General features: G+C 28.6%; 3 protein-coding genes across 7 annotated transcripts; 1 reads left to right on the top strand and 2 right to left on the bottom strand.

Annotated features, from left to right (window-relative positions):
• Positions 1-2: 2 nt before the first annotated feature.
• LOC123262306 (probable peroxisomal acyl-coenzyme A oxidase 1) lies at positions 3-15,244 on the top strand. 5 transcript variants are annotated; one of them, XM_044724490.1, is made up of 11 exons: positions 3-223; positions 358-525; positions 2,615-2,774; positions 2,861-3,029; positions 10,758-10,881; positions 10,957-11,076; positions 11,162-11,447; positions 12,518-12,680; positions 12,763-13,106; positions 13,183-13,438; positions 14,834-15,244. In XM_044724490.1, the coding sequence occupies exons 2-11, from the start codon at positions 408-410 to the stop codon at positions 15,092-15,094; spliced, it is 2,001 nt and encodes a 666-aa protein (XP_044580425.1). In that variant the 5' UTR covers positions 3-223; positions 358-407; the 3' UTR covers positions 15,095-15,244. The 5 variants fall into 5 exon arrangements, with proteins under 5 accessions (XP_044580425.1, XP_044580427.1, XP_044580428.1 ...); XM_044724492.1 differs by having other exon boundaries at positions 352-525; XM_044724493.1 differs by having other exon boundaries at positions 3-232; positions 352-525.
• A 91-nt stretch (positions 15,245-15,335) lies between these two features.
• LOC123260562 (RCC1 domain-containing protein 1-like) lies at positions 15,336-16,594 on the bottom strand. The gene is made up of 2 exons (XM_044721723.1): positions 16,477-16,594; positions 15,336-16,371 (listed from the first exon to the last, which is right to left on the bottom strand). The coding sequence occupies exon 2, from the start codon at positions 16,344-16,346 to the stop codon at positions 15,336-15,338; it is 1,011 nt and encodes a 336-aa protein (XP_044577658.1). The 5' UTR covers positions 16,347-16,371; positions 16,477-16,594.
• A 3,009-nt stretch (positions 16,595-19,603) lies between these two features.
• Positions 19,604-20,941, bottom strand: LOC123260479 (E3 ubiquitin-protein ligase RBBP6-like). Its single transcript, XM_044721587.1, has 3 exons — positions 20,336-20,941; positions 20,208-20,278; positions 19,604-20,159 (listed from the first exon to the last, which is right to left on the bottom strand). Exons 1-3 carry the CDS (start codon positions 20,939-20,941, stop codon positions 19,604-19,606), a joined length of 1,233 nt encoding a protein of 410 aa, XP_044577522.1.
• Positions 20,942-27,544: the final 6,603 nt, after the last annotated feature.

The raw sequence follows: 27,544 nt of genomic DNA, 5'->3' as shown, positions 1-27,544 counted from the left end.
ATGCAGAGGTTGACGTAAACAAAATACACAAGAAAAAAAATAATTACAACAAGTAATGTCAGTTTCACTTGTCAGTATGACAGAAAAAAAAGAGTGAGACAGCAGATGAATAAATAAGTCCTTGATGTTCGGAGAAATTATACATCATTTGCGATTGCTATTGGCGGAACGTCATCAGTCATCAGTCGGCTGGCAACTGTAATGATTACCAGTGCTTTCAAATGTATTTACTGTAAAAACAAAGTGAAAGTTTTTATCATTTTTTGTTGTTTTTAATTCAGTATTGTTTTAGTACTTAAATTTGTATTGTGTCTGTTGTATTCTTCAACATTGTTTAATTGAAATAATTAGTTGCAGATTGTATGTTCGAATTTTACTGCTTATTAATTTGAATTTTGGATTGCAATATGACAGAAGTGAACAAGGATTTGCAACGCGAGAGAAATAATTGTACTTTTAAGCCAATTGAACTTACGCATCTGCTGGATGGCAATGCGGAGAAAACTGCGATCCGTCATGAGAGAGGTGATTTTTATTTTTTTAATCGCTAAATTGAGAGTTATACTTTTTTGTTTCATGTGAAGTTAAAGTTATAATTTCAATTGATTTTTATTGACGGGTAATTTGCAATTCTAATTATCAATTACTCTTACTTCAATTAATGACTAATGTTTTTTTTTCTACTAGTTCATTTGAAGTATTTATGAAAATTAATTTAATAAATAGCCGTGCAAAAAAAAATTCTCATTCAAAATGAATTTAATATTGAAATTCATATTTTAACACAAATATGAATTAGTTTTGAGATCAATTCAAATTTGAAATTGATTTGTAAATAGAAATTAGCACGTCTGTAGAACTTTCGATCCTATTTCAAAATTTTAATAAAGACTTAAAAATATTTAGGATTGATTTGATGTATAAAATATTCTTAAGTCTTTATTAAAATTCTGAAGCAGGACCGAAAGTTTTACAGACGTGCTAATTTATATCTACAAATCAATTTCAAATTTGGATTGATCTCAAAACTAATTCATATTTGTGTCAAAATATGAATTTCAATCTTAAATTCATTTTGAATCAGAATTTTTTTTGAACAGGTATTTGATATTTTTAAGAATTTTTGTTAGAAATAAATTATGGCAAAAAAATATGAAAATTAAGTTAGCCGACATCTAAAAATTTTTAGAACTTTTTTTTTATTGAAAAAATTATTACAAAAAAAATAAAAATTTTCACTTGTGAAAAACTTGAAAAATTATAAGTGCAATTTTTAAAAATATTTTTTAGCTCTAATTTAATAAATGAAAAAAAAATCAAAAAATTAAAAATGTCGGCTAACTTCCGTATTATCAAAAAAATGAGAAAAAAAATTGATATGTAAAAATTTTAGTAAATTAAAAAGGCAATTTCTTGAAAATAACTTTTGTTAAATAAAAATTTTAAATAGTCAAGTGACTAATAAACTAAAAGTTTATTTTTTAATTCTAATTTTTATTAGATCTATATTCTTTAATTTTATTGTGTAAAAATAGAAAGTTTGATTCTTTTTTTTTCTGGCATTTAAAACTAAGAAAAACTGTTAACAATTTTTTTTTTTACAATTTTTTTGATATCTATACTCTTTAATTTTGCTGTGTAAAAATAAAAAGTTTGATTAGTTTCTTTTTTATTTTTTTCTCTGACATACAAACACTAAAAAAAAATTGTTAACAATTTTTTTTTTACAATTTTTTTTATATCTATACTTTTTAATTTTGCTGTGTAAAAATAGAAAGTTTGATTAGTTTTTTTTTTCTGGCATTAAAAACTAAAAATAAATTGTTTACAATTTTTTTTTTTTTAATTTTTTGTAAATACAAGCAAAAAAAAATAAACGTAATTAATTGTTTCTTGATAAAATTTTTTATAAAAATTATGCGATGGTCACTTTGAAACAATAAAAAATTTGTTCAAGTTTAATGTATCGATAACAGTGTTTTTATTACTGAAATACGACGCTAACATGGTAATCTAATCAAGAATTCTTTAAGACGATAATAAATATTAATATGCGCTCAAATATGTAACAAAGTGTATGTAAAAAATATTATTTTCTGAACTTTCAGAACCTAGTTCATTAGATGTTTCTAACTCAATAGATAAATAATTAAACTATAATCATTAATAACACTAATCAATGTGTATGATAGCTAAAATATAAAACTTGAACTTATCACCTTCAAGCCATTTTGTGTATAAACAAGGATTTATTCTTCATTAATAATCACTAAATAGTGATTAACGTTTTACTGCTTCTATAAGAAGTTTTATTCCGCGAGAACGGGTTTACTAGTTTTCTGCTCGGATATTTTTTGTCTCTATTCAAAGTCTAAAGTATTATGTTGAGCAATTTTAAATTATACACTGTAATTTTTTCACGCATGGTATTTTAGTGTTGCTACGTATTTATAACGGTATAATTTAATTTTTTATTGCCATTAATCATCTTGAATTTACATGTAAAATTTTTTTAAAGTTACGCAAAAATAATAAAAAATTCAATTTTTTAATTATTGAAATTTTTTATTTAACTAAGTTAGAAAAAAAATCATAACTATATTTTGTGTTACAGAGGAATATTTTCTCAGCGATCCAGAACTGAAAGATAAAATTCCAAACAGTTATAAAAGTCACAAAGAACTTTACGAAGATGCCATCAGGAAAGGTTGCGTTGTATTACGCAAAGTTAAACAATTACAAGATCAGGGTAAAGGAGAAATTGATTTGTATACGTGAGTATTTTTCTTCTTTTTAAATAATTAATTAATTCATTTCTGAACATTCATGAATACTAATTATTATTGTTAAAAAAATATAGACATGTATTAGGAGGTATGCTGGGAGCAGCGCTTTTTAAAGATGGAAATCCATTAACTCTTCACTATGTGATGTTCATACCGACAATCATGGGACAAGGAACGATTGAACAGCAGGGTTATTGGATTAGTCGTGCATGGACGTGTAGTATAATCGGCACGTATGCACAGGTAAAATTTTTATCGTCAATTATTTATATTATTAAGAGAATAAGCAAAATTTTGTAGCCAGTGTTTCTATGTGATAAAATGGGTTTTTATCGTTAAATTTGGTATCGTTGGAATCCTTGACTTGGAGTTGTGCCTTTTCAAGGTTTCATATCATTCTTACCAATAGTCAATTTATGATAAGTATTTAGGCTGCATTCGAAAATTTCAATTATTAAGAAATTACCTTTTATCTTGAGAAATATTGACATTTTTAGAGATATAAGCTCATCCCGATGTTACACTCATCGAGACCTTTCATTTGAGTACCCACATCAATTTTTCATATATTTATGTATATTATATATATGTATATATGAAAAATATATCAAAAATGCATGTGGGTACTCAAATGAAAGCTCTTGTCTTGATAAGTGTAAGATCGGGATGAGCTTACATCTTTAAAAATACCAATAGTTAAGAAAGTACAGTGCAATTTAACATAATTAAGAAATGACCTTGTATCTCGTGAACTATTGACATTTTCAAAGATATGCTCATCCCGATGTTACACTCATCAAGACCTTTCATTTGAGTACCCACATCAATTTTTCATATATTTTATATATTTATATATTTCACAAATACCATATATATAAAATATATAAAAAATTCCATGTGGGTACTTAAATGAAAGGTCTCAATGAGTGTAACATCGAAATGAGTTTATATCTTTAAAAATGTCAATATTTAAGAAATTACCTTTTATCTTGAGAAATATTGACATTTTTAGAGATATAAGCTCATCCCGATGTTACACTCATCAAGATCTTTCATTTGAGTACCCACATCAATTTTTCATATTTTTTTATATATATATATATATATATATATATATATATATATATATATATATATATATATATATATGTATATATCAAAATATATCAAAATGCATGTGGGTACTCAAATGAAAGCTCTTGATAAGTGTATCATCGGGATGAGCTTATATCTTTAAAAATGTCAATAGTTAAGAAAGTACAGTGCAATTTAACAAAAGTAATTATTTAATAAAGCAAAATTTCATTTATTTATAGTTCACCAGTCATCGCAGTCACATAGTGACTGCAAGGTTGCTAGTATTAAATAATTTTTCCATCAAACTGTTTAATTTTAATTTTACTTATTTAATTGAATGTTTAATATTTTTTCTTAAAAATTAAAATTATTATATTCCAATAAAAAATTATTTTCATACCTAACAAGATAAGAAAAATTTTTAAGTACATAGTGAAGCAATAATTACATGCATAATTTCATTGCTTAAAGAAATATTCGCTCAAACCTCATTTCTTCAAGCAATCAATAAATCGATTATAAACACTAGACTGGGCCAAAAAAACTGACTATTTTTTTTTTCTATCGATACTGTGAAAATATCATTCATGATGATAAAAAAAAATTATTGTGCAAGTTTGAGTCCTTAATAATAATATTAAGGGGTGTATCGTTACGACTATTGATTTTTCAACAGTAATCGCATTTTTTACTCAAAATTCGTTAATTATCAATCTGAAAAATTTTAGCGATATGTATTCTTATAGGAAATTAAATTTCCTAAAAAAAAGTTATCTTTGTAAATTACTGTAAAACAAGCCGTTTCCTTGTAATCATGCCTTAAACAAAGATTTATTTTTTCAATTTTGCGTTTCAATTTTGGATTTTTGTAGCTACCAGAAATATCAATATTTTACAATTTAAAAATACTTATTTTCAAAGGAAATTTAATGCTCTACAAAAAGGTCTCTTAACATTTTTGATTAAATTCACTCCTTTCAAAGTTATTCGACGTTGAAGTTAAATTCAAAAATAATTTATCGTTTTTTTCGCGTTACACATGATTTTTTCCTTTTGATTGAAAAATTTATGACTTTAATATTGAGAATAATTTTTTTGTTAGAAGACTAAATTTTTTATAAAATCATAATTTACCAATGTATTATTTTTGCTTTTTAACGATTAATTATCGACATAAATTCATTTTTACTGTATTTAACTAACTCCAATAGTAAAATAAATTCGGTCCCTTTATTATAAATTATTTATTTGTATAGGGATATATTTTTTTTCTATAAACTTACACTTTTAAACTTCCGTTTTACCCCTCTTGTTGTTTTGTCCTTTTTAATGTCAACGAGAATTTAATTTTACTCTCCCTCCACGATTACATTTGTAAGTGTTTATTAGCGAAGTCGACCACCTGAAAATGACCTTGAAAGTTTCACGTTACAGCGCTGCGAGTTATCGTGAGCTTTTCCGTAATCTGTTACCGAAGCTGAAAACATAGCCTTCCTTTCTCCCACCACCTTGCTTCTATTATTGCGCTTTTCAAAAAAAAGGCAATATTTTCCGTATATAATAACTTTGATTCCTTTTGATCGGAAAATGACCTTGATTGTTATACGCTACAGCGCTGCCTTTCTTCACGCCAAAGCGCTGCGAGGTATCGTGAGCTTTTCCGTAATCTATTACTGAAGCTGAAAATATAGCCTTTCTTCACTCCCACCCCTGCTTTTTATCATTGCATTGTTCAAAAAATGAATACTCTTTGTGCATAATTACTTTGATTCTATTCTTCATTGTGCAAAGTAACTTAAACGTTGTCAACGCAAATTTGAGTTTTCATTAAGTATTTATTTATTGTTTGGTATATAATTTTCTTCTTTATTTCTTTAGATTGTTTAATTGTAATTGATAGTTTGAATTTATTTATGGTATCTAATTGTTTCAGTATTACAAATTAAGCGTTTAGTTAATTCTGTGTTTGTGAATTGTTTCATTACGTTACTTTGTAACGTTTAAGTTCGATTTGATAAAAACTCGCCACTATGTCATTGGAGAAAACTTATTTAATCGGTGTTCCTATTGAGAAAATTAATAACCGTAAGCTTCCGACTGTCAAAGAAGTTTTATCATTATTTTTATCAACATAAAGTTCTCAAATTAAAATTTATGATAGTGCTTCAAAAACTGCTAGTGTCGTTCAAGACTGCTGGAATAATTTGCAGATTTCAACTTCTGGTTTTTGCAACATTGTAAAGAAAAATAATTAGTATTTTCAAAAAGTGGAAATATTTACTGTGCAATCGCAAAAAAAAATCACGTGCTCAAAAACAAAGAGAAAATAGCTTTGAAAAAAAACTCGAACAATTATTTGACATCACTGGGAAGAATAGTTTAAAAGGTTTCGATAGAAATAATAATATTGATTTTCAACTTTCAATGTCTTCAAATCTGCAAGAAAATAATAATAATATCTCAGACGAAAAACACGAAGAAATAATGGAAATAGAGGCGATAGGTACGTATTCATTAATAATAGTTTAATAAAGTCAAAATAACTATTTTGTACCGTGCTAATAATAAGTTACTATGTTCTAATGAATAAATACTTATCTAAATTATTATATTCAATAAATTTTTAAGTTTTACACAAAGTAAGAAAAAAATTCTTCAATAAAGAATCAATTTTCTCAACTGATGAAAATATATCCAAGAACACTAAAATAATTTGATTCAATCCGAATTTTTTTAGGCCAATGAAATTATTTTCACGCTCGAAAAATCTCAGATTTTCCTAAAATTTATATGGCTGATGATATAATCTTTTTCTGTACAATTAACTTAAATTATGTTAAGATTGACAATTTTTATAACTTATTTTTTGCATATTTTCTACACAAAAATAATATTTTAGTAGTTAATTGCCTTGCAAACTTACACAATTGTGTAATTTTTATCATACTCTTACAAAAATTAAGGAAGTAAGAAAGAAATCCAAGTATTCGGAGGATTTCCAACAGGCTGTAACTTGTGAAAAAATTATCGTACAGTAAATAAAAAAGGAAATTGCAGCAAATTTTGATTAGGCAATTGATTTTTAAAAACTACGAAAAGCCCTTTTTGTTGCTTTTAAATTCATGTAATGATTAAAAATTTTTTCAAAAATCAATGGCTAATTCTTGTAGAAAATTCATCCAAGTTTTCAAAACCCATCTTGAATTTTCTTTACGATCATTGGTTGCTGAGGTATTGATAATCAAAGACAGAATGGTCTTTTTTCATTAAAACGCCGATATCTCAGCGAGAAATGCTCAAATCGAGGTTTTCAAACTAACAAATCGAAGCTCAATGAGCAAGATATCCAGTCCATATAGAGATTAAATCAAAAAAATTTTTTCCAAATCCATAAGCTAAGAATAAAACCAAAAAAATTTCAAAAATTTTTATCTCGGTAGATTTCTTAAGATTAGGAATAAAAATTTTTGGAACTCAGATCCAAAAATAAAAATACTGAGAGCTGCAATTTGCTTTTTTATTTGTTGTACGATAGTTTTTATAAGTTACAGACTGTTGAAAATACCCCAAATATTTTGATTTTTTTCTTGCTCCCTTATTTTTTGTAAGAAGTGTATTTTCTATTTAACAATGTCAAAATAATTTATATTTTTCAGAAGACACCTCTCGTGATTATAACAGTAATGATGATTGTGATGCTACAACATCTAGTCAGGAGTTGCAATCAAAGTCAGATTCATTTATGAGTCAAAATTCAAATGTGTCTAACTTTGAAACAGATTTTTAACAGCAAAACGGACACCAAAAATTAATATTATGACGCCAGAATTAGCTGCTGCACTGGATCGTGGTAATGGGTAGCCGAAGCGCCACATATGTTTTGGCAGCTACTTTAAAAGTGTGGGATTCGATACTGGAATGTAAATTTGAGTTATAAAACTATTCAACGACAGCGTATAATTCATCGGAAAGAAATTGCTAAAGGCTTAAAAGAAGACTTAAAATTCAATGACAATTATGTGGTCCATTGGGATGGTAAACTGCTAAGTGATATTGTTGGGACAGAAACAGTAGATAGGCTTCCGGTGCTTTTTAACATCGTCTGGCAGTGAACAGCTATTGGGTATTCCAAAAATTAATTCAGGATCTGGGATTGAGCAAGCTTTAGCTGTATACTCAACTATGGAGCAATGGGGTGTCAGTAATTACATAAAAGCGATATGCTTTTGATACTGCAGCAACCAATACGGGTAAATTTTAATTATTAGTCTTATTTACTTGAAAAAAAGCTCAGATTTGAAAAGTAGAGAAAATTATACTTAAGATCTTTTTCACAATTATTTTTTCAATATTCCAATTAAAACCTCTAAAACCGACAAGTTGATTTTTGCCAAAATAAAGTTTTCTGTGGTCAGATGATAATATTTAAAAATAAACTTTATTACAAAAATTAACTCCACTGATTGTTATATTTTCAGAATTTATGGAAGTAATATAGTTCAAAATAAAAAATCACTTGATTTGCCATTCATGTTTCTAATCAAATCTTTATCTTTCTAATCTATAGGAATTCATCATGGCGCTGGCGTAGAGCTTGAGAAAATTCTGAAACGAAAGCTTATATGGTTACCCTGTCGTCATCATGTAATTGAACTTGTCATAAAAGGCGTTTTTGAAGCTTACTGGCCAGTACAATCAGGTCCGAACGTTCCATTTTTTAATCGATTTAAAATCGGTTGGAATAAAATCAACACATCCAAATATAACGCTGGCATCAACGATAAGATAGTGGCTAATATACTATTAAACAAAAAAGATGAACTATTAAGTTTTATCGATAATTATTCGCAGGTATATTTTGAGTTGTTATTTGAGTTGTAAAAGTACACAGAAAAAACTTTTTGGTCAAAGAAAATTTTCATTTTAGGCAAGATAGTGTTCTTTTTAATAATTTTCTTAATTCAAGTTGACCACGTTTTGTGTACACAATTTAAAATCTCCAGTTCTCATGTAAAGATATTACCTTTCAATAATAACAGAAATGATCATATTTTTTTGCAGAAATTTCTTCCAAGAAATGACTATCGAGAATTTTTGAGTTATCATCTATTTTCTTGGGAGCTACGCCAAAGGATAATTACACTTTTAAATGTCCGGGAGCAATGAGTCATGCTCGTTGGATGTCGAAGGCGATTTATTGTTTGAAAATATTTATTTTTCGAACAGAGTTTAAGATTACACCTAAAGAGTTAAATAATCTTCGTCATATTTGTATTTTCATAGTTACAACTTATATAAAAGCTTGGTTTACTTCATCCTCGGCAATTTTGGCTCCAAATAATGATTTGACTTTGATGCAACAATTGATATTATATAACAAAATAAACTCGACTGTATCGCAAGCTGCTCAAGAAGATGGTGAGCGATTTATGGTATTTGAGTGATCAAGTAGCCATAATGTCTCTATGTGATGATTCTATTGCCCGGACTGTGAAGAAAAAAAAATGCCTGATTGAAAATCTAATAAATAATAAATCATCAAATACTAAAACCAGAAAATATGAAGTAGCAAGCGATTCAGATGAATTGCTAGAAAAAGATATCAGTGACTTCATTTCTGTAGAATCGCTCACCATATTCAAAGAGAATTTGATTTTGCCGTATGATTTTATCGATGAAGACATAAGCAATTGGTCCAATAATGATAGTTTTCAAGAGTGTAAGGAATTTTTGGAAAATTAGCTGTCGTCAATGATGTTGCAGAACGTGGTGTATCATTAATTGAAGATTACAATAAGTGTCTCACTAAAACGAAGAACAACTTCAGTATTTGTTGTTAGCCGTTAGTGAACACCGGAAAAAATACCCAAATTGTAATAAAAGTAATTTGATTGAATAATTATTTTTTCAACTGATCATTTGCCATAATTTGATAACAATTAAAGAATTTTTTTTGTAAAATATAAATTATAAGTGAAAATAAAATGATTTTTTATCTCTTTTATTGATTTAATTTGTTTTGACTTATTATTCAATTTTTTTTTTCTGTAAGTAAAAAGTATGTCACTAGGCAAATAAATAATTTATAATAAAGGGACCGAATTTATTTTACTATTGGAGTTAGTTAAATACAGTAAAAATGAATTTATGTCGATAATTAATCGTTAAAAAGCAAAATAATACATTGGTAAATTATGATTTTATAAAAAAAATTAGTCTTCTAACAAAAAATTATTCTCAATATTAAAGTCATAAATTTTTCAATCAAAAGGAAAATCATGTGTAACGCGAAAAACGATAAATTATTTTTGAATTTCACTTCAACGTCGAATAACTTTGAAAGGAGTGAATTTAATCAAAAATGTTAAGAGACCTTTTTGTAGAGCATTAAATTTCCTTTGAAAATAAGTATTTTTAAATTGTAAAAATATTGATATTTCTGGTAGCTACAAAAATCCAAAATTGAAACGCAAAATTGAAAAAATAAATCTTTGTTTAAGGCATGATTACAAGGAAACGGCTTGTTTTACAGTAATTTACAAAGATAACTTTTTTTTAGGAAATTTAATTTCCTATAAGAATACATATCGCTAAAATTTTTCAGATTGATAATTAACGAATTTTGAGTAAAAAATGCGATTACTGTTGAAAAATCAATAGTCGTAACGGTACACCCCTTAATATTATTATTAAGGACTCAAACTTGCACAATAATTTTTTTTTATCATCATGAATGATATTTTCACAGTATCGATAGAAAAAAAAAATAGTCAGTTTTTTTGGCCCAGTCTAATAAACACTCACTGTGTAATTAAATTTAAATTAAAAATTTATATCGACTTTAGGACTTGAAAAATAATTGATAACATTAATTAACATAGAAAATTTTTTCAGACTGAATTGGGTCATGGAACATTTATTAGAGGATTAGAAACAACTGCAACTTATGATCCAGATACTTGTGAGTTTATTTTACACAGTCCAACACGTACATCTTATAAATGGTGGCCCGGTGGTCGTAAGTATTAATTATTTTTGACATAAAATATAAATAATAATTAATAATTAATAACAAATAATTTTTTTTTATTAGTTGGTCACACGGCGAATTATGCAGTGGTGGTGGCGCAATTGCATACTCAAGGTATTTGCCGAGGAATTCACCCGTTTATTGTTCAATTGAGAGATGAAAAAACACATGAACCACTACCTGGTAACAAAATTTTTTTTTATCTGGTTAATTATAAATTATGAGATAAGAGTTTCTAACACTTGCAAGGAAATAAAATTTTTTACAGGAATAAAGATTGGTGAAATAGGCACAAAGTTGGGAATGAATGCTACCAATAATGGATTTTTGGGCTTTGATAGGGTGAGAATACCTCGGGAAAACATGCTGATGAAAAACGCACAAGTCCTGGAAGATGGAACGTACGTGAAACCGGCGACAGACAAACTTACCTATGGGACGATGATGTTTGTCCGCGTGTTATTGGTACGCGATACCGCGAGATTTTTGTCGAAAGCTGTTACCATCGCGATACGTTACAGCGCTGTGCGTAGACAGAGTCAAATAAAAGCAGAGTAAGTTTTAAATAATAAAATATTGATAATTTTAATATCTATGAGAAAAAAACAATTTTAAAGAATATTTTATATGATAAAATGGATTTATTTAGTTCAATTTAGTTAGTAGTATCAAAAAATTTTTGATGAATTTGTAAATTTTCAAGGTTTTATGTTTTTTATCGATAGTTAATTTATCATGATAGATTTTCGGAGTAGTTATAAATGGATTTGAATTTCGTGCTAGATAAAATTTAGTTATTAACTCTTAATGACACAGACTAGCAACCTTGCAGTCACTATGTGACTGCCGTGACTTGTGAACTATAAATAAATAAAATTTCATTTTATTAAATAATGACTTTTGTTAAATTGCACTGTACTTTTTTAACTATTGACGTTTTTAAAGATATAAGCTCATCCCGATGTTACACTTATCAAGAGCTTTCATTTGAGTACCTACATGCATTTCTGATATATTTTTCATATATGCATATAATATATATAAATATATGAAAACTTGATGTGGATACTCAAAGAAAAGTCTTAATGAGTGTAACATCGGGATGAGCTTATATCTTTAAAAATGTCAATATTTCACAAGATAAAAGGTCATTTCTTATTGACATTTTTTGAGATATAAACTCATTTCGATTTTACAATCATTGAGACCTTTCATTTGAGTACCCACATGGCAATTTTTATATATTTTATATATATATATATATATAAATATATAAAATATATGAAAAATTGATGTGGGTACTCAAATGAAAGGTCTCGATGAGTGTAACATCGGGATGAGCTTATATCTTTAAAAATGTCAATATTTCACACGATAAAAGGTCATTTCTTAATCATGTATCTAAAGATAGAGCTTTTTCGAATACAACCTAAATACTTATCATAATAAATTGACTATTGGTGCGAATGATATGAAATCATGAAAAGGTACAACTCCAGGTCAAGACTTTCAACGATACCAAATTCAACCATAAAAACCCATTTTATCATATAAATACACTGGTCACAAAATTTTGGTTATTCTCTTAATAATATAGATTATTAATGAATAATTTTAAAAATAGTGCAGGAGAGTGTCAAATAATAGATTTTGTAACGCAACAATACAAATTATTCCCCCACTTGGCGTCGTGTTTTTCATTTATGCTGTCTGCCGACTGGATATGGGAAATGTACAACAATGTATCTGCTGAATTACATCAAGGAGAGTTGGAAAGATTGCCTGAGGTAATTTAATAATATTATTAATAAATTTATAGCTTGTAAGTTAGTAAGTGATAATTTAGATAATAAAGAAAAAATATTCCAGTTGCATGCACTGACGTGCTGCTTGAAAGCAGTCGCCTCATCAGATGCAGCTATGGGAGTCGAACAACTGCGTCTAGCTTGCGGCGGTCATGGATACATGAACGCAAGTAATTTACCCGGGACTTACAGTTTAGTAACGGCGATCTGTACCTACGAAGGCGAAAACACCGTTATGTTATTACAGACCGCGCGGTATCTGGTAAAAGCTTGCAAGCAGGCGCTTGCTAGTGATCCGCTGACTCCTACTGTTAAATATCTATCCGTGTTGGCGAAAGGCGGTAAGCGACGACCATGGAAAAATACACTGACTTGTATTATTATCGCTCATCAATCTGCTGCTGCTGGGTAGTTATTTTGTTATTCAAATTTTTTTAAATTGTAATAATTTTTTTTATTTAAAAATAATTTTTTTTTTGTATAGAAAAATCCGTACAGCGACTGAAAATATTGACAGGAGAATACGCAAGGGTGAGAGTCCAGAAGATGCCTGGAATCATACAAGTATTGAACTAGTACAAGCCGCTGAGGCTCATTGTCGCGCATTTTTGGTATTAAGATTCGCTGAGTGGATCAAAAGCTTGACGAATATTTCCAAGGAGTTACATAATGTATTGAGAGAATTGTGTGAAATGTATGCTGTTTACTGGGTTTTACAACGACTTGGTGATTTTTTAAGAGTAAGTATTCATTATTGGTGTATTGAAAAAAAAATTGAGTTGATTTAACAATAAAATGAAAATTCTTGAATTAAGAAAATCACATTGAAGAGTTGCAGTCTTAAATTGAAAAAAAAAAATTTCTGAAACAAGTAAAATTAACTTAATTTAAAAAAAAATTTCTTAATTCAAGAATTTTTTTATTAAATCAAGTTAATTTTTTTGATTCAAAAGATTCATTGGAAAAAATTAAAAAAATTCGCTCTATGCAAATTCTATATTTATAGATATATACTGAGAAATTGAAATCAATTGAAATTATTGAAAAAAAATTCAAATCTCATGAAAGTAAATTTTTTTCAATGAATATTTCTAAATAGGAGTCTTGAAATGAAAAAAGATTTCATAATTCAATCAAGTTAATTTTTTTTGTTTCAAAATAGTCATTGAAAAAAATTCGCTCTATGCAAATTCTATATCTATATATATATATATATATATATATATATTGAGAAATTAAAATCAATTAAAATTATTTAAAAAATTCAAATCTCATGAAAGTGAATTTTTTTCAATGAATATTTTTAAATAGGAGTCTTGAAAAGAAAAAAAAATTTCTGAAACAAGTAAAATTTACTCAAGTTTAAAAAAATTTCTTAATTCAAGAATTTTTCTTTTGAATCAAGTTAATTTGTTTTTTCAATTTACATTTCGACGGTCTAATTAGCAATTTGTCTAACTCCTTATTTTTTAGAGGGTGATTTTTTAACATTTTGATGTAGCAATAATCTAATTATAAGTTATTTGAATGATTCAAACCTAAATATTATATCTCTATTAGACATAAATGATATTAAATGGTTTTTAAAGTGATAATAAATTTTGAACTAATTGTTTTTTTCGTATAAATAGAAGATTCTCTAAAATGGAATTAGACAGTTTACTAATTAGTACATCGATTTATAATTTACTGATAAAATTTATAAGTTTTTAATATCTCTCAAGAGAAGATTTTTTCATAAAAGAAAATAGTTTAATTTAATAAAAAAATTAATATTAATATAAATTATTGATATTTTCTACTACACTGAAAAAAAAATACTATTTTTAAAAAAAAATTTTCTTACCCAAGAACATGTACCTATTCTCAATAATTATTAAAAATATATTTTTTATCTGAAAAATTTGTCAATTTGATGGAAGTAATTTTTTTTTAATTCAAGTAAAATTTGTTTATCTTTTATAATAGAAGAAAACATTTTATAAATCAGGCAGATATTAATATTTTCTTGTCAAAAAATTAACAAACTTAAATTGTTTATAATAAAAAAAAATCTTAAGCTAAGAAATTCTTATCTGGACAATAATTTACGTATGTAAAGTATATAACTTAATAAAATAAATAAATATTTTCAGTTTTCATGCTTGAAAGCTGAAGATGTACCGGCTCTCCAAAACCGTCTTGAAGAACTTTTCCAGTCAATAAGAATAAACGCCGTTGGTTTAGTCGACGCCTTCGACATCAGAGATGAAATATTAGACTCAGCTCTCGGCGCTTACGACGGCAACGTCTACGAAAGATTATTCACTGAAGCGATGAAGTCTCCTTTGAATCAAACCAGCGTCAACGAATCATTTCATTCTGATTTGAAGCCTTTTCTAAAAAGTAATTTATAAAAAACTATTACTTATTATGATTATAATTACCTACCCAAATACTCTATTTTTTATCGTGCCTTTTAATAATGGTGGAGAATGTTATTGATTAAAAAATAGATTTATAAAATGTTTTAATGTTTTCAATTATTACTAATATAAATTGTTGCTCAATTGTTTGAGGTTATAGTTTTTATAATTGTTTGATAATAATAAAAAAATATCCAATTAATAAAAATGATTTTTTATTAACATTATTCCCTTATTTAACATTAATAATTGTACTCCAGTCCCGACATTTAAAATAATTAATATTCTTACAATTAAATTTGGGATTTAATCGGACAAATTTATCCGTACTCGTAATTGATAATTGAGAGAGGCCTAATTGGCCATACTTATTGGACCCACATCCCCAAAGTTGACCGTCATCTGTTTGGCAAATTGTAAAATTATTACCACATTCTACATCTGTTACATTTACATCAACTTTTTCTTCTTTTTCATTGTAAAAATCTACTATGGTAGGAACCGCAATCACTTTCTCAGAACCAATTAACCCGAGTTCCCCGTTAGTATTCCAACCCCAAGTGTACAAATCCTTATCTGAAGTTATAACAGCATTGTGCCACCCTCCAGCTGCTACTTTGGTTGCCTTCAAACCAGCCAATGCTTCGATTAATAGAGGTTCATCAGAGTTTTCTAGATCATTGTGTCCCAGTTGACCTCTGCTGCCCCCGCCAAACGAATAAACTTCACCATTGTTCGTCAACACTAAAGTGTGTTCGAACCCGCAGACTATATCAGTATATTTTGAGTCGTTTCCAGTCGGCATTTCCAGAAGAGTTGGAATATTGTAAATTCTTCCGTAGTTTGTTAAAGCACAGATATTTTGATTTGTTCCATCGATTTTTAAAACTAACTCATCTTTAGCTGTGAAGTTATCTACTTTGTTCCATTTGTCGCTGTACAATTTGTACTGCCATATTTGATTGTCTGTTGAGATGAGGGTAATTGAGGATTTTCCAGCGAGAGCGCTAGAAAATTTTGTTGATGGGCTGGTAGGTATCGACAATTGTTTCTCATCACAGTTATTTATGTATTTTTCGGATATAAATACTGAATTTTCCTTCCAAACTAGGAGATAATTCCAGCCCAGGGTTATGCTTGATAGGTTGTTGATTTTAACTTCACTGAAGTTGTCAATGATTGGACGGTCATTGTTACTGGATGTAATGTTCGGACTCACATTGAACCCGGCGTAATAAAACATTGTTGAGGTTATGTTGGAAAGTTGACTGTAAAACGGGAAAAATTATAAAACAATTGCAATAATAGAGAAAGAAGAAATGTTTCGTGTGATGATATGAAGAAAATAACAGTAATTTATTTGAAAAACTTACATATGTTGGGATTATTGGTCATGAAATCACGAATTATGGTAGATGATACTCTGATGATATGCGTATTAGGCGAAAGAGAAACCAAGCGGCAGCTGAAGAAAACACTAATAAGTCCTTGATTTAAGGGGGGAAATACGAGTACAGGCTTAAAAAAATTCAATTTTTTTTTTTTATAAGTCGCTTGTAAAACTATTCAAAAATATTGATTTTTAATTTTAAGTAAAAATTCCTATTCGTTCAAAAGTTATAAGCGATTTAATAATTACTTTAATACTATTTTACATTAAATTTTTCTGTCACTTTTTTTTCAAACACGTTTTTCTCGAAACGAATTTTTTCAAAACTGTGTACAGTCTAGCTCAAAGAGTTTTAAGCCAATCATTTTGCGATATGGCTTATAATTTTCTTTATACAATTGCCTTGAATATGAACCTCAATCGAAAGCGATATTTTTATTTAAACTATTTTTAACTTTCCGCTAAGAAAATCGAAGATTTTCAAAAATCGGGAAGTTATTGTTTTCACCCCGTTTTGCAAAAATCGAGTTTTCATCCGATCTCGACGTTTGAAGGTCACAGGAAGCTTCCCTGACTATCCCCGCGAGGTTGTCACGGTGTCTGTATGTATGTATGTATGTATGTATGTGTGTGTGTGTGTGTGTGTGTGTGTGTGTGTGTGTGTGTGTGTGTGTGTGTGTGTGTGTGTGTGTGTGTGTGTGTGTGTGTGTGTGTGTGTGTGTGTGTGTGTGTGTGAAAGTAAAGGATTAGTATTATTCATTATATTATACTTATTATTCATTTATATTATTCATATATATTTGATTGCAAACTGCACTTGAAAATGATAATGTAAAAATAGGTACTATCTGCAGATAGATTTTAGTTAAATTCCAAATGGACGCCACTTCTATGTAAGATGGGACTGACGAGCATGCGCGTGGTACTGACAACCATCTGAGACAAATAAATCTCAGATGGCTCTGAGCCCCATCTCGGATTGAACTGAAATAAACGGAAACTGTACCTACTACAGTCTACATTGAAGTAGTAACCATTTGTCAATTTTTTTCACTATAGATGGAACTAAGTTCCGTCCAAAATGGAAACCAGTGAAATCTCGTTTTTTCCGTGTAGTCAATGCATGATAAAATTTATTTGAAGTACTGAAATTTACAGCTTTTTTTCTCTTAGTAATCTTCAGTTAAATGATGAAATTTTTTTTTTAACCTAAATAATCACAAATTTGGCGATTTTTCTCGCCGAATTTTCTCGCAAGCTATCCTCCCAATTATCCTGTTACGTGAATGTAGAAAGCTTCACGTAATAATTGCCGTAACTCTTATTCTTTCCCGCTTCACAACATTATTTAATTTTAAAAATGTGGAATGCTTCACGATTTTGCGTGTCATCCTTATTTATGAATCTTCTCCTATTCTCAGTTTATTTCTTGTATATTTTTCTGAGTACATATATATTTACTATTTTCCTAAGATTCATAACCCGACGAAAACAGGATAAAAAACGGACGAATTTTAAGAGAAAATTAATTTTGTGTTCGTTATTATCTAACATATTTATTATTATAGTTTTAAGAACAAATTTTTTTATGTTGATCGTTATTAACACCTAAGTTTATCAAGATCGTGTTGTCAGCATGCTAAATCCTTTATTTGTGTTTTTTAATAAGTTTTTTTTTAATTATCCTAAATGATTTTTAATTAAATATATAAACAATTATGTTTCTAAGGTTAAAATAATATAAAAGTCTTTTCAATAAACAACTTGATGTAGACATTTTGTACTTGTCCCACCAGTCACAATAAAAAACAATTTTTTTAATTGTTTCTACGTAGGTAATCAGTCTAATTCTTCATAATATTGAATGTTTGTAGGATAAATTTTGTATTGAGGAGGGAAGTATTTTTTAAAAGTTTAGTGGTCGAACTGAAATTCGACTTTAAGTATACTACGGTAAGAGAGAAGGATTTTTCGATGTCCCACCAGTCACACTCAGTCAAACGATAATTACGAGAAACTTAAAAAGTAATCGAAGTTTTTGACAAAGGGATGTTGTTAATTAGTTATTCTTCTACACTATAAGATACATTTTACTATAGTATACGTTTCAGTCACATAATTGTAGCTTATAATTGATGGAATTCCCGAATCAAATGTCCCACCAGTCACTATGGAATGCCCCCTATACTAAATCACGTTGGAGAAAGAGAGACAGAGATAAATTTTGAATGTTTTTTATTAATAAATATTCTCATATTCTTGAAAACCATACTGATTGTTATTAAATATGTTCTAGATGTTATTTTCTCTCGTTGTCTTGATTTTTATAAGAATCTGAACGTCCAGTTTTGTGAAATAAAATAAAGTCTGTGATTCTCCATAAGGATCAATGGTAAAAGTAAAAATATGTAGATATTAATATCTTTTTTTCAGGACTTGCCAGACTTCAAGAAATTTTACTGCTTAATTATGATGTTATAAAGTACCAATATGCCAAATTTCATTAAATTCTGAACGTCAATTCTAAAACCGGTAGTACTACCTTAAAAAAAATTTAGTATCAATGAATGAAGATGAAAAAAGTTTCAAAAATTATTACATCAATTAGTTGTTTGACACTTGCAATTTTATTTGAATTAAAAAAATAAAATATTCTCAAAAAACTAATCATCTTAAAATTTATAACTAAAAAATTATATTTATTAATTTATTAGAGTTGATTTTTTTTTTATTAAAATAAAATTTTAAGTGTCAATAACTGGGTTTTTACCTTACTCGTTTATCTATGTTTAAAATTATATTTATTTGTAATTTAATTACTAAAAATAAAGACACAGGATATTAAATTTAATTTAAGTTTTATTCTTAATCTAAATATACAATAATATTTATTATTCAAATTAAGTTAAATTTTATATAAAATAATTAGTCAATTTTTTACATAATTTTGACACTACTACTATGATAACAATATTTTACAATGTTAAATTAATTTTCTATTCAATACAAATACAAATGTGCAAATAATAATAAAAATCAGATTAAAAATTTTAAAAATCTAAACACCAAAAAAACTTATTTACATAATTAAAAAAAAAATATTTACAAAATTAACAATATTTTCTTCGTTTCCTCGAAGGAGAGGGTGATTTTCTGCGTCCCTCAAAGGACCTGGAGCTTTTAGTCCTATGTCTCTGGTTCCTCTTCTCAGCATCCTTCTTTTGAAGATACCTCTCAAATTCATCAAGAGGATCGTCAATTACCTGCGTTTGTTGTTGGTAGCTGTAGTCGTTGTAACTGTTGTATCCTGGATAACCATCTACCTCCTGGTAAGATGGTTCCCCTCCAAGATATGGCTGATACACAGGGTACCCATAATAACTGTTCTGATACCCCGAGCCTTGATAATCCGAAGATGAACAGTACCAAGCATTGTCGGAGGTGTTCGGAGTATAGCTATTTGGTGAAAACCCGGTAGTACCCTGCGATGATGATGATGATGATAATAGCGCTGGTGACGACGCTGATAAAGAAGATGATTCTTCTAGTGGCAACGATGGCGGAGGCGCAGATGATGATGGTGCTCGTGACTTCGATGATGGTTTCGGTAAAGACGATAATGATGGTGGATCTGATGATGACGATGTTAATGGTAATGGTGATGGTAACGGTGACAATGGAACTGGCGATGACGAGGACTTTGATAGTAATGGCGATGGTGACGATGAGGCTGGAACTGACGATGACGAAGACGTTGCTGATGGTGGTGATGATGACGGATGTTCCTAGAGCCCAGAGTAAACAACGTACTTCCCCGTTGCAGCCAGCATGGCTCCTGGAACTTCGGGGCCCTCGACTTCTGCCATCATCGTCTTCGGGATTCCTCTAGCCTTTTTTATCGAAGCCGGCTTCCCGTTGACGGTGAAAGTACATTGGTACACCCAATGACCAGGCTTATGGCAACGGCGGCAGACGTAAGAGGTAGGCACCGGTCCAGTTTTTTTGAATGGCACCTTCAACCACTTTGACGGTGCATAATCCACCGTTGACATCTCCATCATCTTTTTGATTTTTTCCTCTTCCGTTCCTTCCATCTTCGTAAGGTCTATTTGCTTACGGTCGAGGGCAGCTGACTTCAACTCCTGTAACTGTTTCTGGAGTTCAGTTTCGCGGCGCTTCCACTCCAGCTTCCTCTTCCTCTCCTGTAGCTGGCTCTCTGGAATGATTCGGCGTTGGAGAAGGATCGTGGTGTCACGGCGCACAGTGTCCTCATCCTTGTATTCCTTTTTGGTCTTCAGATCCATCGCGATGATCTCCCACTCCCGATCCTCACTAACACGCATTTGACGGATCACTTCTATCTTAATATCCTTTATCGAGATAGACACCTCATCAAAATATACGTGGTACAATTTTTCAAAATTTTTTAATTGGCACATTACAGACATTTTTTCTTTTTTTTTTCTTCACAATTTACAAATGAGAAAAATACAAAATTTACTGCGCTATTAAAGCTCTTGAAGATAAAACAAGACCACAAATAAAAACATTGATGATTGCACAGTTAAAGCACTTGGAGATGTATATTAAAAATTCACACGTCTGCACAGAGCGAAGAATTTTAAAAAGTGATTCTTACTTTACCAAAATTAGGCGTATTTATTTGCTACATCCCCTCTGCTAAATGTAAGGCCCAATGAACGCTCATCAAATCAATTTTCCCAACTGATGAATTATGATTATCCTCTAAGGGTCTAATGAAAATTTACCTGGATATGTCTCCCTATCATTACTAATTACTCGTGACGCCAAGGAGATTTAAGTATTATTGTATGTAGCCTAGTAATTGTAAATCAACAGACAGTAAGCTTTTTCAATTGAATAGAACAATACAATATAAATCAAAAGTGCTAATCATCGGAATAATTAAAATATTTTTCGAGTCACAAAGAAGAAACTTCCCGCTATGTACGAGTTCAAAACGTTCAGTAAATTGTTTATTCTAAAATTTTTAGCTTCAAACTCAAAAATACAACTCGTATACTTTTTCGAGCTCTTCGTACTCGAAAATTTAGTGGTTGTAAATACATACTTTTTTGAAAATTTTAAATTGCAATATTTTCCGATTGGATCAATCGTTTTTGATGGGACTTTTTATTGAAAAAAAGAGCTCTCCGAGCTTAAAAATTCAAAAGTTATATAAAAAAAAATAATTATTAAGAAATTTTTCAATGACTATAACTTTCAAAGTTATACACAGCAAAAAATTTTGCGTTATTGGGTCAAAAAACTTAGTGTTTAAAATTTTTGTGTTAAATACTAATGTAAATATTTAACACCTATATGTATGAATTTAACATTTATTATGTTAAATCAATACAAAAAAGTGTTAAATATTTAACATAAAAATTTTTTGACGCAATGACGCAAAATTTCGACGCAGTTTTTCGAACAAAAAAAAATTATTCATTATCTATCAAACGATTCAAAGTAAAATTTTGAAGTTATGTTAAAAAAAAAAAAAAACTATTTTAATTAAATATCTCTGGAACGATTTGACCGATTTTGATACGGCTTACAGTTTATAATTTTTAGTATAAAGTCTTAAGATGTTTTTCTTCATAATATTTGTAGAAGTAGAGTAATCACAGAAAAATCTTCAAAAATACCCGATACCTGACAAATTGATTTATTTTTAAATTATTTAGTATAATTTAAAATCAAAAGCATTAAATTGTAATAACTTTTAAAGTGAAAATTTATATAAAAGGACATTACAACAAGAGATAATACTGTCTGGCAGAAAGATTTTTCAAAATTTACCATAATTTGTAAACAATGACTTTAAAAGTCCCATCATGAATCGTAGTATTCATTACTAATTACTTATTGTATACCTGGCACAGTGACGCCTAATGCCTGTCTCGTTCAAATGGGACTTAGTGACCCGAATTATCAATACAAAGTAATTCATAAGTAAGTCATAAATATTTTCAATACAATAGCTTGTAAAGTATTATCCGATCTCTTTTCGAAGAAAGTAACAAAAATCTATTATATTTATTCCGTAGAATGAAGGTAACGAATTGAGGGTAAAAATAATCCCCTATCGAAACTTATTCAATAATTACAGCATTAAGTTAAGAATTCAAATAAATATCTAATGGCAGTTTTAATTTGTTTTCAAATTATGAATTAGCAAATAAAATGTAAATTTCAAATTTAAAATGTCTGAAACTGTTAATCTGATGTGTAAAATTCTTATAAACAAATTGTAGAGCTTGAAAAACTCTACAATTTCCTTTTTTTAAATCTCTATTTGACTAATTTATTATTAGTTTAACACAAAATCAATGTTTTATAAACAAATTGATGTTGCGAGCTGAAAAATTATCCGATCGTCTATTTTTGTTCTTTAATAGATTTCTAATATTAAAACGAACATTTTAAGCTATTGATAAAATGTTTATCTCAAAAATTCGATTTTTTAGAATCAAAAAACAGATTTTGCATTGAAGACCGTATCTTAGGAACAAATTAAGCTACAGATTTTTGAAAAAATTAATTTTTGTAAATATTGAGTGACTGTGAGTTGAACGAAAGCGGATTTTGACCGAGCGCGTGGTAGAAGATTTTTTTTTACGTTACACACAGTAAAAAATTTTGCGTCATTGCGTCAAAAAATTTAGTGTTAAAAATTTTTATGTTAAATATTTAACACTTTTTTTGTATTGATTTAACATAATAAATGTTAAATTTACACATATAGGTGTTAAATATTTACATTAGTATTTAACACAAAAATTTTAAACCCTAAGTTTTTTGACCCAATGACGCAAAATTTTTTGCTGTGTATAACTTTAAAAGTTATAGTCATTGAAAAATTTCTAAATAATTGTTTTTTTTTTTATATAACTTTTGAATTTTTAAGCTCGGAGAGCTCTTTTTTTCAATAAAAAAAAATAAATTATAAAAATTTACTGGTGTCGGCGAATTTAATTTTCATATATTTTTATATTGGTGATAGCCACTGTAAGGATCGAAAAAATAGGTGATTTTCGGGATTTTTTTTTACTGGGATAAAGGAATTTAGGGATCGAATTTTTTTTTGTTTTATAAAGTATACGTTAAAGATCATCCTCCTGAATTTTTATTGAAAAATATAATGTTGTTAGAAAGTTATAAGGATTTTTGTGGAGCACCAAAAAAATTTCCCCCACCACGGTCTCATCTTTAACACAAAAACGGATTATCTAAAACAAAAAAACCAAACTGCGTTGTAATCTGCATACATGTGATTATCGTTCCACGCAGGGGATTTTGGAAATTTGGATTAAAAAAAAAATGGAGATATATTAAAAATTTTTTCGTTTTTTTTTTTTTTTTCATTTTTTTGGATTTAAACAGCCTTAAAAAATCTTAAAAATCAAAATTTTCGAAATCCCCTCTTTGCAACTATAGCTACTGAATAGACGAATAAGAAAAAAAAAAGTTGCAAATCGGTTCATATTTATGCAAATTACAGATGAGACTAGTTCGAGAAAAGTAGTTTGAGAAAAACGCGTTTTTGTCGGAGCGCCGCGCGTGCTCAATGGTCATTTGACGCGCTGTCACAAAAATGACTATAACTCGAAAAATATTCGAAATTTTCATATAAAACTCTAGAAACATATACTTGAATATATGGATGATTCTCTGTAAGGATGTTTTTTACTGTTCCAGGCATTTTTTTGTTATAAAAAATTGTTATTATGTTACTAAAAAAAAATTTATTACGAAAGTAAAAAAACATTTCAATTTGGAGCGTTGAAAACTAAAATGAAATAAATTTTGGTTTTTTTGCTATAAATTCGTAAACCACCGAAATATCAATCCCCTGGGCTGTCCCATTCCCAAAATTAAAACTTTAAGATTAAATTTTAAATTATTCGTCAATAATATATAATTTGGTCCATAATGTTTATAAACTTAATTAGTTAACTAACAATCTTCTTCAATAAAAAGTACCGAAAATTAAGTTGTTTCATTAAATTCATTAAGCCAAAGTTTGTCCCAGGCATTTTAAGATCAGTCCCCTACCAGAAGTTCAAAGCCAAAAAAAAAAATTCAGCATGTTATTTTACCATTTGTAAGGTTTATAAGGATCTAACTAGCCTTGAGTTAATAACCATAGGGCTGTTAGCGCTTTATCGCCATTTTATTTAGTGTCAAAGCACCGTTTGTGCTTGAAATATGTGTCTGGGCTACTTCAAAACTCAGTCCCCTGGCAGCTATTTTTATTTATAAAATTAGATCCATAAGTCTTAATATTATTCTAATTAATGTAAACATTAATCAACATGCTTGATTTTTCTCAATTTGATAGAAAAAAAAACAGTCCCCTGTCATGTTATATAGCAAAAGATACACAAATATCGAAAAAGCAAAAATTAATTCTGCTGTTTATTTATTATGATTAAGCTGATAGTTTTGTAGCCCTTGTTAATTTTTTTTCTAATAAAATCAAAAATAATTTGGTCGGACAATTTTGTACAGGTTTAAGACGTCCTTACAAAGAATCACCCATATAAACTTTGATTTAATAAAAAAAAAAAATTTTTTTTTAACTTCCCGCTAAGAAAATCGAAGATTTTCAAAAATCGGGAAGTTATTGGTTTAACCCCATTTTGCAAAACTCGAGTTTTCATCAGATCACGACGTTTGAAGATCACAGGAAGCTTCCCTGACTATCCCCGCAAGGTTGTCACGGTGTCTGTATGTATGTGTGTGTGTGTGTGTGTGTGAAAGTATGTGAACCGCTTATAACTTTTGAACGGCTTGACCGATTTCATCGCGGTTGGTGCCATTCGAAAGGGCTTGACCAAACTTAGATTTTGAGTATAATTTGGGCCGATTCGGATCAATAGATTTTGAGAAATCTTCAAAAACTGAAAAAATTTTTTTCAAATGTGGTTTTTTTGGAATAACTTTTAAACGGTTTGATGGTTCAATTCCAAAAACTAATCAGCTCTTAACCTCAAAAAACCACGTCGATAGCCACCAGTCCGGTCAAAATCGGTTGATTCGTTCGAGAGATATCGTGAACGAAAGACAACCGAAAAAAAGTGTTTTTTCGGAATAACTCCGAAATTCCTAGCGCGATCAATTCAAAATTTAAGATTCTTTGTGAGGCTTGAAAAACTGCGTCGAATGCTGCCAACCGCGTGAAAATCGGTTTATTCATTCAAAAGTTATTGCGGTTTAAAAATTCAAAAAATAGTGTCATCAAATCTCTATCAGACTTTTGAGCTCGAAGAGCTCAAAAGCATAGGAAAGCAATCTCTTTGAGCTCGGAGAGCTCAAAATAACCCATAAATTGTATTTTTAAGCTCGAAGAGCTCAAAAACGTCATTGGTGCAATTTTAAGCGCCTAAGTATGGAATTAGCGGGAAGTTGCAGGGATGGCCTTCAGGGTCAACCGTTTTTCTAATTTTTTTTTTTTTAATTTCACAGTGGCTATCCCCCTTAATGGACTTCATCTTACTATAATGGACAATATCTTACTATAATTTACTAATATGTCAAAATTTATCAAATTTCAAACGGTAACTTTCTAATCAAGGATAAGGTAAAAGCCCCAATAGATGATCATGTACCAGTATATGATCACTCCATGTATTTGTATACCTATATTTGTGAATATAGATATACAAATACATGGAGTGATCATATACTGGTACGTGATCATCTATTGGGGCTTTTACCTTACTACCTTAAAGGAAATCAATGAACAGTCATAAATAATTATTTTTTATACATTACAGTGTTTATTTACAGAAAAGGAGCGACCACATACAATAATTGTTATTCATACTAATTTAATATAGTGCAATTATTATTAATTCATTTCTTCTCCTTCATTTCATTCCTCTGTTTGTCGATAAATCAATTAATCAATAATAATCATAACATGTTTAACGTACAAGCGTTCTAATACGAACGCGAAAGCATTGTCTTAGTCCCAACGAACTCCATTTCTTATTTTTCATACTTTACTACTTTAAATTACTCTTTCTCATACAAATATAATGTTTTTATCCTCTGGATCCTAGCTTCTGTTAGTTGAATTAGAAAAGTAATTGCTCAACGAGTTACAATCATGTTAGTTACATTACGCAGTAAATAAATCCATAGCTTCATTAACGGCAAATTATTCAATAATCAATAATTAATTATAGTAATTATTAATATTTTCAAAAATTTTATATTCATTATTTATAATAAATAAAAAAATCATTACAGAAGTTAATAATATCTTCATTTTCGTGCGAATAAGTACATATACATGTATATATGTATTTACTTGTAATTTTCTTTTAAATATGATGTGCGATTGAGATAAATATATACACATATATGTAAATACTTGTTTTACCAAAATTTAGTACTTACATACAAAGAAAAACAATATCTAGGTTATTTATTATCAATACAAATTGTTAGTTTTTAAATATGTAATTAATACGCAATCATAATTAATAATAATATTTTTCGAAATTTTTTCCACGCAATTTTCTTATTTATTTTTCCACTTACTTCCTCGATTATTTAAATAATTATTTTCATTACCGTATATAAGTATTTAATGAATACATTCTCTTATAAAATATTTCATTACAATTATTTTTCTTTTAAAAAGTAGACAATTTCTTGTTTTTTTTTTGTTTTTTTTTTTATCAATACATTTTGTTTTACCCAAGGACTTTTTATGTTTTAATGCGCCATGTGAATAACCAGCAAGTTATTGTTGTTAGCCATTTTTACGCGTATTTCCAAGATGGATCTTCCAGACATTAATTTTAAAACTATTCGATAACAATAATCTCAAAATGTTGTTAGTTTCTTAAAAATTTTATTAAAAGTAAAAATTTGATATATTTACTGTATTTTATTGATTAAAAATAAATAAAAGGAACAAAATAAATCTAAAATATGCACGTAATTTTATTAATTAAACCGTTACTCGATTAATTAACTTTTGTTTGTTACTAGTTAATTTTAACCGGGATTAA

This window comes from Cotesia glomerata, linkage group LG3 (assembly GCF_020080835.1).
Source record: "Cotesia glomerata isolate CgM1 linkage group LG3, MPM_Cglom_v2.3, whole genome shotgun sequence".
Taxonomy (NCBI): domain Eukaryota; kingdom Metazoa; phylum Arthropoda; class Insecta; order Hymenoptera; family Braconidae; genus Cotesia; species Cotesia glomerata.
The sequence above is the reverse complement of the archived record's forward strand: the minus strand, read 5'-3'. Positions and strand labels throughout refer to the sequence as shown.